General features: G+C 38.2%; 1 protein-coding gene across 1 annotated transcript in view; it reads right to left on the reverse strand.

The window, feature by feature from the left end:
• Window positions 1-18,568, reverse strand: part of PDE11A (phosphodiesterase 11A) — a 361,415-nt gene that overhangs the window by 127,402 nt on the left and 215,445 nt on the right. Inside the window, exon 10 of the mRNA XM_038585090.1 lies at window positions 8,200-8,250. Within this exon, the coding sequence (XP_038441018.1) occupies window positions 8,200-8,250 (51 nt within the window). The remainder of the gene's footprint in view (window positions 1-8,199; window positions 8,251-18,568) is intronic.

The raw sequence follows: 18,568 nt of genomic DNA on the forward strand, positions 1-18,568 counted from the left end.
TGAAGGGTTGTGGCAGCTCTGTGTTGAGTGAGTATATCAGTGCCATTTTTCCAAAAGCATTTGCTCATTTGTGTCTCTGTGTCACATTCTAATAATTGTCAAGATATTATAAAATTTTACATTATTATTATATTTTATATATGTTATTATATATCTGTGATGAGTGACTAGGACTTGCTCAAAGCTCAGATGATGGTTACCCTTTTTTAGCAATAAAATGTTTGTTAATTAAGATATGTACATTATTTTTTTAGACATCATACTATTGCACACTTAATAGACTATAGTGTAAACATGACTTTTATATACATTGGGAAGCCAAAAATTCATTTGACTCACTTTATGTTGGTATTTGCTTTGTTGCACTACTCTGGAAACAAACCCTCAACATCTCCAAAGTGTACTTGTATTACAGAAATTGCCAAATCAACTAAGAATTAATGACAAGAGGCCTTTGCCCACAGTAGGGAAGGGTAGATATTGTCATTACTGAACACTCCAAAGAAAATATCCTAAACAAAGAAAATGAATCCCTTTATTGTCATATAGTTCAGACTTCTTAGGAAACTAGCAACCAAGAACTTAAGTATTGAGATAAAATTTGCAGACTCTCTTATTGTCATAGATCCTTGCTTCAAAATTCTACTCACATGTTGTAAGCACCTCTGCCATCAAAACTGCAAACAGTTCAATGCATTTTGTAGAAATTTCATCAGCCCCCAGGTGCAAGACATGACTTTAGGAAATCCAAGGGTTACAAAAAATGAGTAAGACAAGGATTCGCTCCTAAAGATGCTCCTGGTTCAATCTGGTGAATGGACAGGTGCACAAAGATTTATATTATAAGGTGGAAACTGATAAATATAATGAAAAAATGGCAAACGAGCAGATCATTTTTGCCTGAATTATGGTGAGAATGACTTGATGGAGGGTACAACTGACACCATGCTACATCAGTTTAAGGTGTTCAACACAGTGACTCAACTTCTCTATACATTATGCTACGCTTCCATCTGTCACCATATGCTGTTACAGTATCATTGACTATATTCCCTATGCTGTACCTTTTATTTCCATGACTCATTCATTCTATAACTGGAAGCCTGTATCTCCCACTTCCCTTCACTCATTTTAAATTTTTTTTAAATCTTATTTATTTATGATAGTCACACACAGAGAGAGAGAGAGAGGCAGAGACACAGGCAGAGGGAGAAGCAGGCTCCATGCACCGGGAGCCTGACGTGGGATTCGATCCTGGGTCTCCAGGATCACGCCCTGGGCCAAAGGCAGGCGCCAAACCGCTGCGCCACCCAGGGATCCCCGCCTTCACTCATTTTAATGTCCAACTGAAGAATTTGAAATGATGGAATCTAGAGGCTTATGGAAGATGTTGAGCTTTGTGAAAAGGAACCTGGCACCAACAGAGGAGTACTGTTGATCTAGCCACTATGCACAGGATGAATTTGGGAGCAGGTCTTATGTTGGGCATAAGAGCTTACTTAAAAAAAAAAAAAAGTCAGAGAGAAAGGGAACCAGGGAGACCAGCTAGGAGAGCATGCATAACAAATGTCTGCATGAGAAAGAATGAGGATCTGAGCTGGTGGTGGTGACTATGAGGATGGTGGGAGCATGGGAGACATTCTGAAATCATGATGGAGAGAAGAGCACATGGGAGTGAGCAGGTGTGAGGACGCAAAGGTGACCGGATAATTATATCCAAAGTGTGGCTCTGGAGAGGAAGGTGAGGGAAGCGTAACAGTCAGGAGTTTCTAGTTCCTATGTATACCGAAGGAGATACGGAGAGAAAACCAACTATTATGACTGCTAAACCAAACCGGTATCACCGAAGTGAGGGTGCATCAGTTCTTTATTTCCCAATTCCTTACCTGTAGTCATAGACGGCTCTAACTAGAGAAAGACCAGAAAGAAGGAGACTGATACAGTCTCAGATGCCCTCGTGTTCTGGAAAGGTCTGACCACTTTGGCCTCTATAGTTCCCTTCACCATTCAAGAGTCAGCGCTCTAACTGGGCCACATGATTGTCCTCCACTCCTGTCTTCCCTGGACCTTTAGGACTCATCACTGCTCTAAAACCAAAAATGAACTGCCTTTTATTTCATTCTGCCAGGGTCAGACTCCCTGGGCCTTCACGTGTGCCACTCAAGGAGTGCAGTAGACCAGCTGTGTTAATGTGTGGAAGCAAGAAGGTGGGAGAATGCCTTCCAGGTGCATCCTTCCTCCCAGGGAGTGTCAACAGTCATCGTGATCTTTTGGAACAGTGTCCCTGTTTTGTTTCCAAATGAAAACAAGTGGCAAATGATGGCTGTTTAAGCTGACTGGAGAGGAGGCCAGGGTCACCACAGGGTGTATCTTGGCCAGGTGAGTTCTTGAGGAGCCCTCAACTCATAGCCACCAAGTTCAGCAGTAGGAAAGGCCAGGATGGACTTCAGCCCCGGTTCCCCTCACACCACTTTCCTCCCCAGTGTGTTCAACACTCAAGAGTGACAAAATGTAACCATCTTTTTTCTGACCTAACATTTCATTGAGACATAATTCATAAAGAGGAACCTGCAAGAACATGAGGACATTTGGACACAAAGTACTCCACGTGTTTATGGATGTGTCCTAAGTGGCTCAGCTGGCTGCCACAGGAGGAAGACATGCCCTTTCAGATGCTGATTCTGCTGTTTTCCCTGCAGCCAGTTTCCTGCTGAAGCTTCAATAACTCCCTGATGATTAAAAAAAAAAAAAAAACCTCAGAAATTAAACTTGGCATAGATACTATTTAAAGGAAAAACAAAGCCCTCAAATCAAGAGATGGGGACAAGAGAGGAAACAGAATAGGTTAGGTGTAAGATGATCCCCAAATTCCATTTATACCACTGCGAGGTCATCTTTGAAACAACCGTAGAAAGAAGCAGAGGTGAACTGGAAAGTGGTTGGTTGTTGAGGTTTCCAAAGGCAGCATTTCAGGAAGACTGTGAGGGCTGAGGCTAGAGAAACAAGAGAAAGCCCCTTTCCCTCCCTGGCCCCTGGAGGTCCTGCATTACCTCCTGGACTCTGGAGGCATCTCTGTGGGAGTACCCAGCCTGCCCAAGAAGAGCTGGAAGGTGCTTCCTGCTGATTGTGGTGGGCAACATGATTTCCCCACGCCTCTGCCACCCGGTGCCCTGCCCTACCTCGACCCTCCAAGGCAGTTGTCTCATGCCTTGGGTTTGGGTAAGTGCCATGGTGTTACCCTATGTCTACATAGGACACTTTCCTCTGCAAGAAGCCACTGCAAGAATTGGACTTTTCCACAGCTTTGGAAACAGAGTTGGTGGGGCAGTGGCCAGCACATGTTGTCTTTGTGTGATTAGCAGAAAGGTGCGCCCACTGGGAGATCAGTTACTAAGAGGTATCCCATCACTTGACCAGCCACGTGGGAGTGAGTCCCAACTCCTGCCTCCTTGCTCAGGGACCCTTGTGCAGGACCTATGACAGACACATCTACCCGAACAGCTGGCAGGGCAGTTCTGAGGACATAGCTGCTTATGATAACACCTGAATATTTCATGGATCGAAGATGTCTCCTCAAGCGTCATTACTTAAAAAAAATAATAAAAGCCTAGTACATCACATCTCATTGCCCAGTCTGTCCCCTGCCCTCCATCTTACAGAGGAGGTTGTAGGGTCTTATTTTTGATGTAGCCATTCTTACTTTGCTATGTAAAGGCCACAGGGGGTACCTATTCCTTGGCACTTTATTTTATTTACTTTACCAGGATGTTAATTTGTGGTCTAGGCATTAACATTGATAACTTGAAATACGCAAGAGGTAGTCCAAACCTAAACACCCAACATGAGTTATCAGTGTTTAATTACTGAGGCAGTTAAATAGTCCCGTAAACGAGTTCATCTCTGATTGCAGCCATAACCCATGCAGTTTGGAATTGAAAGAAGGGATGATAAAAGGTGGCAATATAACATGAGAGTGTCCATGAGTTGATTTTAATTGGTAAACTGGCATATATAGTGGTAACTGTTTGGTCTGGCCACCGCATTGGAATCTTAGGAAAGTGCATAAAATTGCAGGAGCATATAATTGGTGTACTAAACTCATTTTCTTATGTTATCACAGCTGGCATCTTCAGGTTATTAAAAGCCTTTAAACCAGTCATCTTCAAAGAGATCTAATTGTCAATATGGTCTTTATACATTCTTTCCGTTAGTGCAGAGCAGAAGAGATATAAACAGGCATTAAAATCTGCACAAATTTTCTGGGCACACCTTTCTTATTTCAAGTTCAAGGAAGATCAGTAAATGTTAATGAGGATAAAAACCACTCTTTAGATCCTGGTTTCCTCATTCAATGCACAGGGCAAGCAGCCCATAAAGGATAAATTATTGACATTATAACCTCAACCAGCCAGACTTTTAAAAAAGTTAATTCATTAGTTCCAGGAAGTTCTATGATCTTTTTGTGATAGGTGGCCCTCCAAAAAAGGACCATTTCCCAAGGTATAAATAATACATCAGGACCACAAAAATAAGCTTAGGTTCTGACATTCTTTGGTTAGCAATTATATGTTGCTGTCTCATCCAGTTTTAATGGCTAGATAATCCAGGAATACTTCTAGAAGAACGGTTTCCACATTCTGACCACCATTCGCCCACCCACCACCACACACCCATGAAGGAGACTTTTCCCAACAGGAGTTAATAGAATACAACAAAACAAAAATAAAAACATCTTTTCCCTCTCCTATGGTATTCTATGACAGGAAAAGAAATCACCAAACATGGATAGGTGTGAAATAGGAAGACAAGATATGAAAAAAGGTAAAGTGATATTAACCTAGCATTAATGATTTTTAAAGCTTGACTATAGGTTTATCAAATCTGTGTTCCTTGAAACCATCCCATTGATGGCACAAGAGTACAAGTATAAGTGGTAGTAAGTTGAAAGTAATTAATGGTTGTGTATTGTACTCTCCAATACTGTGGGATCTCCATCTCTCTACTTATTTCCAAGAATTCTCAGGGTATACCTTACTTGTCCGTAACATGTGACCACTCAGCCTGCATTTATTTCTTCAGCTTCTGCTGGTCATTTTGATAGAAGGTGCTTTCCCTCTGGTCAATATGAAGCTTACTTCTGTTAGGTTGCCTCTTTCTGTTGCATTCTGTTGGTACTCTGGAACCCTCATGATCTTGGGATCATTCATTGCACTGAAACTGTACTAAGGGCCACACCTTTTGTGTCCATTCACAATTTTAGCTCAGAACATCAATCCATAGGAGGCTGGGGTAAGGGAAAAATCCAAGAGACAAATCTCATGCTGAACTTGGAATCATCTAGACACTGAGGCCTGTGGCCTCAATTTCCACTAGGAAGAGTTCTTAACTAGGAGGTCTCCTACTCAATTGTGTGTCAACGACTTCTCACTGGTGTTCTCAACATATCTGAATCCCAGATGTGGTACAGCTTGGGCTGCAACTGGAGTCTGGCCTGTGTAAGCATGTATTTGACCACCAGATTCTCGTCAGCACTAGATGATGATATTTCCTTCCAAAGTCTGACTTAATCTCTGAATCATTGATCCCAGCTGCACATAATCCAATACATTGACTCAGCCATCCTTAAATGATAAACTTTTATGGATAACTCTGGTTCCAGATTTCAAATCTCTATTGATATCTGTTTTCTTTACTATCTCTGTTAAAAATTATTGTAAGTGGCAAAGTTTGCAATATATTTGAATGTAAGCATGGTTTATCTGTACATATGGGTCAAAACAAAGCATTTATTTACTATTTAGTTACCATTAGGAAACTTCCATTGCACATACTCCAGTGTGAAACTTCAGTAAATACTTTTCAGTGTCTACGTGCAGGATTATTTTAAGCTCACTACATTTTAATGTTATTGCTGCAGTTATAAGACATCAGCTACCAATTGTGAGAATGTTTTGTTTACTTTATATATCAGGGAAAAAAGCCATTAGGTTAAAATTATCTACTATATCTCAATTACAGTATAAGATACTTACCAGTATCTTTCAGGATAAAATCTGGAGTAAATTCGTTAATACTCTTGATAATTTTAACACGAAATAACCCTTTGTTCTCAAATTTAAATACTTCATATTTTTAGTAAGTATGTTTGTGAGCCAACAATAGAAAAGCATGGCATATTGCAAGACAGTGGTGTTTTCCTTACTCTAAGGAATTAAGAATCAAGGCTGAACAAAGGGCAGTACCTTTAGAGGGTACACAGCTATTGATTTTGGCCTGCTGTGGGTCTGCATATGTCCCATCAAATAGCTCCTGCAGTCACATTTGTCACACTGTGAGCTTTGCTGTCTTTCTCCCTGCTGGTCCCTTCTTTCTTTTAGAAACGATGATAATGATACTTATAGTAAAAGTATAAAACAGCAAGAACAGCAAAATATTTGTGGTAATATATTGCCCTAAATTAGATTTCTAGGTAACTAAACTTTATTAAAGTATAAGAGCTTTACATATTTTTGATGGACATATTTATAAAACATATAGAGGATCTAAAAATTAATCACATGTAACCATGGTTTTAATGTTTTCTTAATGAATAGTTGTTTTGAATTTCTGAACACTGAACTTTTTGGATTTATTCATTCATTCATGCATGCATCCATTCAACAAATATTTACTAAGTCTTCCCATGTTCCCAGAACTGCACAGATAGAGCAGGGAACAAAACATACAAAAGCACTGCCCCAGTGGCATTCACATTCTAGCTGGGATGTAGGAGGTTTATATCTCTAACATGGGGCTCCTGGCTGCCACGGTTTGGGTTGTTCTGACTCCTTCTTCTGCTGTTAGCTGCCACCTCTTACTGGCAACATGTCCCTCCTGATATGGGTCACCACTGCAGGTCTTTTCCTAAGCCTCTCATCAAGCCAGTGGAACACATCCCTGGATACAGCCCACGCAGCCCTCACTAAGTGTGCTGCTCCCTGCCCTTCTGAGCAGTTCCTTTATCCCTACTCTGAGTTTGGAGTCTTCCTTTGTTTCCTTTCCTTATTAGTGTGACTCAAAGCTAATGATGTGATTCAGTGATCAGATCCAAAGGGCCCTGAGCCATCCTTCCTGGGAAGATGAACGTATCTGCACGTAAACGAAGCCCTTAGAAGAAGAGCCATCACCAAGTGTTACTACATAGAAATATCATGATACAAAACACTATCTTTCTTAGGGTTGTGGTGGTGAACCTGATAATTCTGAGATTCCATAAAAACTTAAAAAGGCAGAGGCCAAAGCTTTCAAAAGGGAGGAAAATCAGGTCTCCCACACTCTCATATTTTGACCATGATGGGTTAGAAGTACAGGGAGAGGAACAAGAATTCTGGGCTGCCTTTAAGAGAGCGGTGGTGACTGAGGTGAAAAAGAATATCTAGGGGCACCTGGCTGACTCAGTTGGTGAAACGTGTGACTCTTGATCTTAGGGTTGTGAGTTTGAGCCCCATGTTGGGTGTAGAGATTACTTAAAAATAGAATCGTTAAAAAAAGATAAAAATATCTAAGACTCATTCATAGACTTGTCGTATGTCAGAGCTGGAAGATGGTCCCACTGAACATCAGCAAACACGGTCGTTAGGAACTCCAGTTCCAGGGCCAGACTGCCTGGCTATGCCTCTTACCATCATTTGACCCTGGCCTAACTTAACATCTCCATGTCTCAACGGACTCATCTGCAAAACAGTAGGTACTTCACGGGATTATGAGATTCAAATTATATAGGTAAAATGCTTTACCTTGTGTCTGGTCCATAGTAAGTATTTGGCAAATGTTAGCTATTATTGTCCTAATCTCTTCACTTATTTTTACAGATGAAAATATACTGATTTTAAGTGAACAGAAAGTTGGAGGAAAAACGAATGCCAAAGCCATGCAAACTGATTCTCACAATATTGTGCAGATTTTTTGCTAATATCCTACTTACCTAACAAATGAAAAGATATAAATACTGAATCATTTAAATGATCATAAAGGGGCTACTCAGTTATTTTTAAGTCTCTTTTCCCCTCTAAGATTGAAAGATTCAAATACACCTTTGCCCAGTTCTACTCCCTAACACCTAGTGGGCAGGAATGATTCTACAGAGGCAAGTGACAATGGGTCAGAAAGCCATGTGAAGTTTAACATTATGTCCTAGCAGGGCACCCCTTGCTTCCTTACCTTAAACTTGTCAACTTCAGCTTTTGAACATGTTGCATGGTATGACAGCACCTGATTCAGAAGAAAAGGAAAAAAAAATCTTTAATAACTAGACATGACTATTTTCTGAAATTCTCCTGGCTTATAAATAAATATAGTTCATTATATCACCTTGACAATAAAGGATTTTTTTTACTTAAGTATAATTGGCATCAATATCCTATTAGTTTCAGGTATACATCATAGTGATCTGATACTTTTATGCATAACAAAATGATCCCCATGATAAGTCTAGTTACCATTTGTCACCATATAGTTATCACAATATTATCAACTGTATTTCTTAGGCTGTACATCACATCCCCGTGACATATTTATTTTCTAACTGCAAGTTTGTACCTCTTAATCCCCTTCACCTATTTCATCTGCATTCCCCAACCCTTTCCTTTTTCTGGGGACCAATAGTTTGTTTCCTGTATCTCTGAGTCTGTTTCCATTTTGTTTCATTTGTTGTTTTGTTTTGTTTTTAGATTCCCCATATGAGCAGAACCATACAGTATTTGTCTTTCTCTGCCTGACTTATCTCACTTGGCATAATACCCTCTAGATCCATCCATGTTGTTGCAAATGGCAAGATTTCATTTTTTTGTGATGGCTGAGTAATATTTCTGTGTGTGTGTGTGTGTGTGTGTGTGTGTGTATACCCCATATCTTCTTTATCCACTCATCTACTGATGGACACAGATTGCTTTCATATCTTGACTATTTTAAATAATGCTGCAATAAACATCAGGGTGCACATATCTTTTTTATTTTATTTTATTTTATTTTATTATTTTATTTTATTTTTTGCACATATCTTTTTAAATTAGAGTTTTTGTTTTCTTCAGATAACTGAAGTGGAATTGCTGGATTAATAGTTTTATTAGTTTTAACTTTTTGAGGAATGTCCATACTGTCTTCCGTAGTACCTGTGCCAGTTTACACTCCCACCAACAGTGTACAAGGGCTCCCTTTTCTCCACATCCTCACCAACCCTTCTTACTCTGTCTCTTTGATACTAGCCATTCTGACAGGTGTGAGGTGGTATCTCATTGTGGTTTTGATGTGCATTTCCCTGATGATGAGTGATGATAAGCATCTTTTCATGTGCCTATTGGCCATCTGTATGTCTTCTTTGGAAAAATGTCCATTCAAGTCCTCTGGTTGTTTTTTTGATATTAAATTACATGGGTTCTTTATATATTTTAGATATTAACCCCTTATCATATGTATGATTTGTAAATATCTTCTTCCACTCAGTAGGCGGCCTTTTTGTTGATGGTTTCCTTTGCTGTGCAGAAGCTTTCTAGCTGAATGCAGTCCCATTTGTTTATTTTCACTTTTGTTGCCCTTGCCTAAGGAGACTGGTCCAAAAAAAAAAAAAATAGTGCTAAGACTGATGTCAAAGAGCTTACTGCCTATGTTTTCTTCTAGGAGTTTTATGGCTTCAGATCTTACATTCAAATCTTTAATCCAATTTGAATTTATAGTTGTATATGGTATAAGACAGTGGTCCAGTTTCACTCTTTAGCATGTAGCTGTCCAGTTTTCCCAACACCATTTATTGAAGAGACTGTCTTTTCCACAGGGAATTTTACTGTACATGAAATTTCCAATAACTGTGACACAGACTGCTATCTGTGCAATTGCAATGGAATCTATTATAATGCTGGATGGAACTGTAGCCCACATTTGAGGCTAAGTATTTTATACCAGGATGTTTTTATAGGTAGTTATTTTATTAAAGGGATATGATGTGGCTCAAGGCCACAGTTCCCAAAGGACATGAATACTTGTCCTGTAAAATGCTCTGGAACATAAATAAATAAAAAGGTTGTGGGTGGTGTGTGTGAGTGTGTGAGTGTGTGTGTGTGTGTGTGTGTGTGTGAACTGTGGCAGACACTATAGATGGCTGACTCAACTTCCATTTCTAGTCTATTCTCAGTTGTCTGCTTTTATTATATAAGAAAGATTATATTGATCTTTCCTGGGCATGGGATAATACATGCCCAACCATCTGTGATGTTTTTTGTAGGAGGAGGATTATATTTCTCTGTCCTACTGCCAGCCTTAGTATATGACCAGCTTGAGCCAATGCAGCGTGAGGGAAAGTGACAGCATTCTGAGCAGTCTTTAAGAGCCGTCCCATGGTTCTGCCGTCCTCTGTATCCTTCCCCCATGGGAAGCATGTAGCTGCTCTCTCAGTCTGGGTCCCAAATCGAAGAGCACAGCCACAGCCAACCCTCAGCTGATGATGTGTCATGTGAACATGAAATCAAGCTTTGTGGTTTGTCACCACATTGTAACTTACTGATTCAGAGACTTAAATGTAAAAACTTGAATTCAAGCTCCCTGCAGCTAGGGGTGCTCCTCTGGTCAATGAAATATGAGTGGGGGTGTTGGGGGCTGTTCTCTTTCTTCTTCCCTGAAAATCAGCTGTAAGGCTTGGAGGTGCAGCAAAATCTTGTATCTGTGAGGAGACAACTGTGAGTGTGAATGACTTTTATGGATAGTAGAGCAGAATGGGAAAGAGAAATGAGTCTGGCCCTGGACTGCCCTGCCTCAGACTTTTTGTTATGTAAGACAAACACACATTTGCTTAAGTCAGTATTAGTATGTTACAAGGCATATATATACATATATATATGCACACACATAATTTATACATGTTATATATTTTATGCTAGCAATCTCATTCTTTACACAAATTTCAAACAAATAAGTCTAGGAAATGTTAACTTCCTCTTCAGCAACCAATCTTAGAGAACGGCATTGCATATTTGGTTCTGAATAGTAGAGTAACATGTTTTATTTTGTTAAATGCAGCATTTCCCAAATCTATCCACACAACTCCCTTTTGGGTGATATATTATTAATCTAGTAACATCCCAACCTAATAATCTAGTGACCAAGAGTTTTGAGAAATGCTGATGTGAAGTATGCACCATCCGTGGGACAGGAGCAGGGCCACAGTGGAACCAGCGTCAATAGGGTATAGAACACAGCCCCTGGAACCAGCCACCAGGGCTCTACCCCTTCCCAGCTAGGGAGTTTGGACAAATGTCTTAGTCTCTTTGTAAAATGGTATAATATTGACACTAAATAGGTGTCTCTTGCTTAACATCAACTCTTGGAAAGCAGGTTCTACCCCAAAACCAACAGGGAGCCTATTTTCCGTTATTTTTAATTGAAAAAAATTTTAATGCATTATAAAACCTACAAACACTTCCTAAAATTTAAAGAAAACACAGTAAAATTAATATGTAAGCACAAAACAAAAAATGTTAGGTTATAGATTGCTTCAAGTATTTATTTTCTGATAATAACCAAAACAGTCTTAACAAAACATTGCTTTATATTTTAGTAGCGTCTTCTCTCTCATTGTAAGCACTCTGATCACTCACTTCTTTTCCCATAGTTTTCTCATCACTTTTTCAGCTTTGGGAGGGGGCTCATTGTGAAGTATTACAAAGCAAAAACTAGAGCTAAATGTTAGTGGCGTGATGGCGACACATCAGGACAACTCGCCTTTCTCAGCAGCAGCAACAATTGAGGTGTGCAGCCTCATTGTTAGATTCTGTGTGGTTCTCAACATGTCTACACATGTTTTGGATGTTCTTTAGATCAAGTTTATTTGGAATGTAAATCAAAATTTTTCCCATACCTCATTTTGTTTAAAAAAATTATACAGTTTTGGAGACATAAATATATTTTCCCCAATATAGACAAAGGCACCAAAATGCTGTATTGGGTGCCTGGGTGGCTCAGCCAGTTAAGCATCTGCCTTCAGCTCAGGTCATGATCCCATGGTCCTGGACAGAGCCCTCCATCTGGCCCCCTATTTCGTGGGGAGTCTGCTTCTCCTTCTCTCTTTCTCCCTCCCCCATGCTCATTCTCTCTCTCTCTCTCTCTCAAATAATTAAATAAAATCTTTTTAAAAATGTTGAATTGAGAAAAATATGTCTATTAAGTTTGGTTATTAAAAATCACGGTATTTTCTACTGGGGAAATTCTGTGGTGTGGTCCTGTACTTCACACAATTCTTGGCAAGGTTAAATGGGATAATACATGTGAAATACTTGGCACGCTAATAATCAACTTACAGCTCTTGTATTAATATTCAATTACAGTTCTGTTATATAAATATTTGGAAGAGTATTGTGTCATCCTATTATTATCTTCATTGGCTCATAATTATTTGCTGGCATATTCAATGCAAAAATAACTGAATAGATTTTGTTTTTTTTTAAGCATTCTTTTTTTTAAAGATTGTATTTATTTATTTAAGAGAGAGAGTGAGAGAGAGCACAAGCAGGGGAGGGGGAAGGGGAGGGGTAGAGGGAGAGGGAGAAGCAGGTTTCCCACTGAGCAGGGAGCCCAACTCGGAACAGATGCCCAACCGACTGATCCACCCACTCCAGATTTTGTTCTTTTGGTTCAGTTTTACTATGGTAATTTTAATTTGGATGTCATTTTATTAAAATGTCTTATAACTTACAAGTCTCTTTTTGCACATTTAATCTTCAAAACTTATCTTTAGGAAATAAAATTCCACAAAAATTCAAGCTGAAATTCAAAATCTCTGCCACCAGGTGGTGCTTAGCCAGGTTTTTAGTATTTAAGGCATACCACCCACTCACCTTGTTTAAATCAAATTTTCCCACATCCTTTATTACTTAAAAAAAAAAAGAGCTATTAATTCCACTTAATTGAAACTTGAAACTATTTGAATCAGTGAAGCAGATTATTACAGATTAAGACTTTTTGTTCACTTCGCACCACTTACCACCATTGGAGTAATTAGTTAGCTTATCACCTGCCTCCCCCATTAGACTGTAAGTACTTTGAAGGATCAGATCTGGTTTTCGTCACCAATATATATTCTGTTCTGAGGAGTGTGCCTGATATTTAGTTGGCACTCAGTAAATACTTGCTGAATCAAGAAATAAAAAATAAAATGATCTTAAAAGAATCTCTCCATTTCCCACATGCTTCATTGCTTATATTATGAGTGGCTTTAATTGCTATCTTTTCCTCAGTAAAATCATAACATGTCTTAGAGCATAAACTAAGCCATATAGGTAGGGTTGCCAGATTTAGCAAACAAAAATACAGGATACCCAGTTAAATTTGAATTTCAGATCAACCATCGATATTTGCAAAATTGGGACATATTGATACTAAAAATATTATTTGGTGTTGATCTGAAATTCAAATTTAACTGGGTGTCTTGTGTTTGTACCCAGAAACCCTACTTCTACTCTCTCCAAATTAAAAAGGCTAGAAACAAATATGAAAACTCTAAGCCACATTCCAAAATATTCATGTTCCTCCCTTACGCTCACCCCACAACATCTCCCAATGACTTTTCCCCCCAGTATTTTATTTGGCAAACCTATCAAATGCCTTGAATCTGGAATATTTTTTAGCAATGCCAAAAAACCTCATTAATCTAAGATCTTGTGACAAATCTATGGATGGATGTCACTGAAGGAAATAAAACACAAAAAGTAATTCCTGATTACTTTTAGCATAGCAAAACTAAAGATCAAATTTTTATAGTTGAGAATATAACTTAAAGAATTATATATATTCATTCATATGTATATATGTGTGTATATATATGTGTGTACATATACATATATATAGACATCTTCTGGAGATTTTTCTTTTTTAAAAAAATTGATTATTGAAGTATACTTGACATACAATGTTATATTAGTTTCAGGTGTACAACATATTGATTCAACAATTCTACACATTACTCCATGCTCACCACAATAAGTACAGTTACTATACAATGTAATTACAATATTATTGACTATATTCTTTATAGTATACTTTTCATCTCTGTGACTTTTTTATTTTATAACTGGAGGTTTGTACCTCTTAGTCCCCTTCACCTATTTTGTCCATTCCCCCACTCCCTTCCTTCTGGCAACCACAAATTTGTTCTTAATATTTAAGAAAATGTTTGGGTTTTTGTTCATTTGTTTTTAGTTTTTTAAAAAATATTCCACATATAAGTGAAATCATATGGTATTTGTCTTTCTCTGACTGACTTATTTAGCATAATACCCTTGAGTTCCATCCATGTTTTTGCAAATGAGGAAATATATATTTTTAAAGATTTATGTATTTATTTTATTTTATTTTATTTTTTATTTTATTTATTTATTTATTTTATTTTAGAGAGAGAGCACAAGGAGGGGTTGGGGGTTGGGCAGAGGGAGAGGGAAAGAGAATTTGAAGCAGATTCTTACTAAGTGTGTAGCCAGAGGCGGGGCTCGATCTCATGATCCTGAGATTATAACTTGAGTGGAAACCAAGAGTTGGCCACTTAACTGACTGAGCCACATAGGTGCCCCAAGAATTATATTTTGTTAACTACTATTGTCAGACCTTCCTGGATAAGTGAACACTTTTTCCTTGATTCCAGATTCTATTAACTTTATAAGAATTCCACAAACTGTATATTTCATATCAAGAATCTAGGTATCCATTCTTGAGTAATAATATCTTTGAGTAAAAATGCTTTAATTGAATGCACTGTAATAGTTTTAAGAAAGAAACATTTACAAATCTTAACTGTATAAACATTTTCTCCATGAGGAACATTGTTAGGTTATGAGTTTAACCATAACATACACACTTGCCAATTTTTTTGACAGTTAAATAAAATTTGTATAAACTTGTACAAAAGTAAACAATTGATCCACATAACAGGTGACAAATACTAAACTTTCACAAAAAAATTCTATCCCAGATAGCTTTATCTTTTGTGTCTGAATTAAATTAGAAAAAATTTAAGGTAAAAACTAGTGACTCAATTTTGTTGGTGAACTCTAACTTGAGAAATCTTAATAGTTCCAAAAATAAATTACTATGTGCGAAACCCTACCAACTTCAATTAACTTTTGGACTGAACTTGCTTCTAGCAAAACAAAACAAAACAAAACAAAAAAGCAAGAAAAGCAAGATAAGGCAATCCTCGGACCCATGAACAACAGTGACAAACTCATGTTTTGTGTAGAGCTTCTACAGTGGGAAAACACAATTAACTACATTTCAAAAGAAAAACAATGAGCAGAGCTATCAAACACAACTGTTGTATCAAGCCTTGCTCTCTGCCACCTGCAATTCAAAACCAGAGCCAATGCTGGCCTTGAATTCCCAGGAACTGCCCCTGAGTAGTTGACAGCAAATCTCTCACATCAATAGCTTTGAATGTTAATTTATTGTAGATCTGTTGTCATTTGCTCCTGAAATGAGAAATGGACCATTAGAGATACTGGCTGAGAGGCAAGCAAATGTAAAGAACTACATAACAGGGAGGAGGAACACAGACCTCGCTGAGGCCCCAGACTGGCTGTCTCAGGTAGCAAAGGAACTACATAAATATTTACTGAAATGTTTATGGCTCTGGTGGCAAAGTGGCACCTGGTGGCACATGGAAACTAAACTGCTTTCAGAGTTAAGCCAATACAAAGTAAAGTCCCAAATAATTTATGTTGATGAGCTCCAAAGAAATATGCTTTGCTATCAGCAGTAGACCTCCAGCCAAGGAATAGAAAGCCAATTTACTCGGAGTGACTTGACGGAAGTGCCATCTGAGGGGAGAACCATATTCTGGGATTTCTTAACAAGAGGACGACCAGCTTCACAGATACTTCAACTGAATGAATGTGTAGAAACAGAGAGATCATCAGTTTTTACTGTCAAATACTTGAGAAACTGCCTGCTTTTTAATGGCATGAAATGTTCACAAAGGGACTTCAGATACCTGAGTCTGCTATGTGATCTATTACCATGAATTTCGGATTGCACCTGTCATAAAAAATGTATTTTAAAAAAGATTTATTTACTTAGTTGAGAGAGACAGAGACAGAGAGAAAGGGTAAACAGAGGGATAGATGGACAAGCAGATTCCCTGCAGGCCCTCCTCAGGGCTCCATCCCAGGACCCTGAGATCATGATCTGAGCCAAAATCCAGAGTCAGATGCTCAACCAACTGAGCCACCCAGGTACCCTTGTAATAAAAAAAATTTTTTTAAAAACTAAAACAGAGTTGATCTTTTTGAATTTAAAGTAGAATGAAGATACCTGCTGAATCTGGGGTAATAAAATAATCGTTAGCCTGACTTTCAGATCAGCTGCTCTTGCTCCTGCTTATGCAGTAAAGAAGGGCCACATCTGTAGTTCATATCAACACATATTTATGTGGTGCCTACTATGTGTAAGCTATCGTGATAGATATTTTGGGATTCATTTCTCCATCCTGCCAAATAAATTTTACTCGGGTCCTCAATTTTATTTGACTGCTAGTAGTTGTATGAAGCATGGTGCTGAAAATAGTTCTTGAGTCTTATGGAAGAGCTCAGTGGGAAGGTGTGCTGTGACTGATTACTGATATCTTCAATAGATATTGGGTAGAAAGAGTGGTGGCATTTGTGCTATGTATGTGCAGTCTGAAAACATCAAAATATAAGAAATGATCCTCTGGATCAAACTCATTCAGTCCAAGGCTCTCTTGATGAAAGAGCTGCAAAGATATATTTTGACAAAATCATAGATGTCTAAATTTAAATGATTAGGTTTGTACCTAAAACATGAATATAATTTTGATTTCCAATTTCATTTTGTATTAGGTATAATTTGTACTAACAATAAGCTTATTAGCTCTGTAGCCAGCTGCTGGCCCTCCGTAATATAAGAAATTATGACCTTCTCACGTAAGAGGCTAAAAGTTCTCCACTTGGCCAGCAGGATAAATTAGTATAGAGTATAAGAAACTGTGACTACAAGAAAGTATAAAATTCCTACTGGGTCCATTAGTGTGCTTAAAAGAATCATCTTAGTTTTGAAATATCAAGCCTTCTATTTTATATAGAAACAAAGAATATTAAGGCATCTATCAAATTGTGTTCAGTGGGATGTGAGTAGAGGTTTTTCAAAGAGCTGCCTTGACAACAATGTGCACATATTAGAAGTTTAGACTTTTAGGTTAGTGTGAGACCTGCTCATCTTGGCTGGATTCTTTATTAATTAGTCTTCTTGACAGAACAGACATGCCATTTTTGCATTTGTTTCACTCAAAGGTAGGGAGTCAATATCTCCATTGGTTTGAGAAAGCCCTCAATTTAGGATGAGATATGCATTCATCATTTATTCACCCAAAGCAAAGGTTTAACCTGATTATTCTATGTCTTTACCAAATTAAAAAGTTAATATTGGTAACAACACTCCAAATTTCAACAGAATTTTGAAAAGCAAGCCTTTAAAATACTTTCATAATGGGGGCACCTGGGTGACTCAGTTGGTTAAGTGTCTGCCTTTGGCTCAGGTCAGGATCCCAGGGTCTTGGGATCGAGCCCTGCATTAGGCTGCCTGCTTCTCCCTCTCCCTCTGCCTGCCACTTCCTTTGCTTGTGCTCTCTCTCTCTCTCTGACAAATAAATAAATAAAAATTTAAAAATAAAATTAAACAAAATACTTTCATAATTATAAATGCTACTCATTAGCTAGCATATAAGGACAACACTGACATTCATTTGGTAGTTACCCAAACTATCTTTCACCCTTTGCCTACAAGTTGATAAATACTGGTACAGGTACACTTGCCAGAGGAAAACATATTTTGTATACATAAATCCTAAAACTTAACAGGTACTCTGCAGCTACATGCAAATTATTATCTGCAGTAGATAAAGAAGGCCACACGTTCTTTGACACTCTTCCCATGAGAGGTAGAGGCTACGTCCTTTCCTCTTGACTCTAGGTAGGGTTTCTGACTGCTTCACTAATAATAATATGTGATACTGATGCTGTGCTGGTTGTGCTGGGCCCAGGCTTTAAGTGACTGGAAGTTTCTATTGCCTAGCCCTTGAAACTTTCTTTCTTGTAGCCCTGTATAAAGTCTATTTACCCTGTGAAAAGCTCCAGCCACATGAGGAATGGATGAAACGCCATCTGCAAGGAGAGAGAGGCCAAGGAGAACCATGAAGCCACACATGTGAGTGAGTGAAGAAGCCATCTTGAAATATACCTTCCAGCCTCCATCATCCCAGCTAATACTACATGGATCAGAGATGAACTATCTATTCCAGCCCTTTTGGAATTCTGGACTCATAAGATCATGAGAAAAATGTTGTGTGTTTTAAGTCACTAAATTTTAGGATAGTTGGTTAAGCAGTATTAAATAAACAAAACAACATCAACCTTCAACTGGGACTTGCTACTCTATGTCATCCATAGTATGTAATGGATTTCAAGTGTTAACTAAAGCTTGTCTTTCAAAATTTAGGTGAGATTGGCTTGAACCCTTAAAACCATACAATACTATGGAAATT

The sequence above is a fragment of the Canis lupus genome, chromosome 36 (assembly GCF_011100685.1).
Source record: "Canis lupus familiaris isolate Mischka breed German Shepherd chromosome 36, alternate assembly UU_Cfam_GSD_1.0, whole genome shotgun sequence".
NCBI lineage: Eukaryota > Metazoa > Chordata > Mammalia > Carnivora > Canidae > Canis > Canis lupus.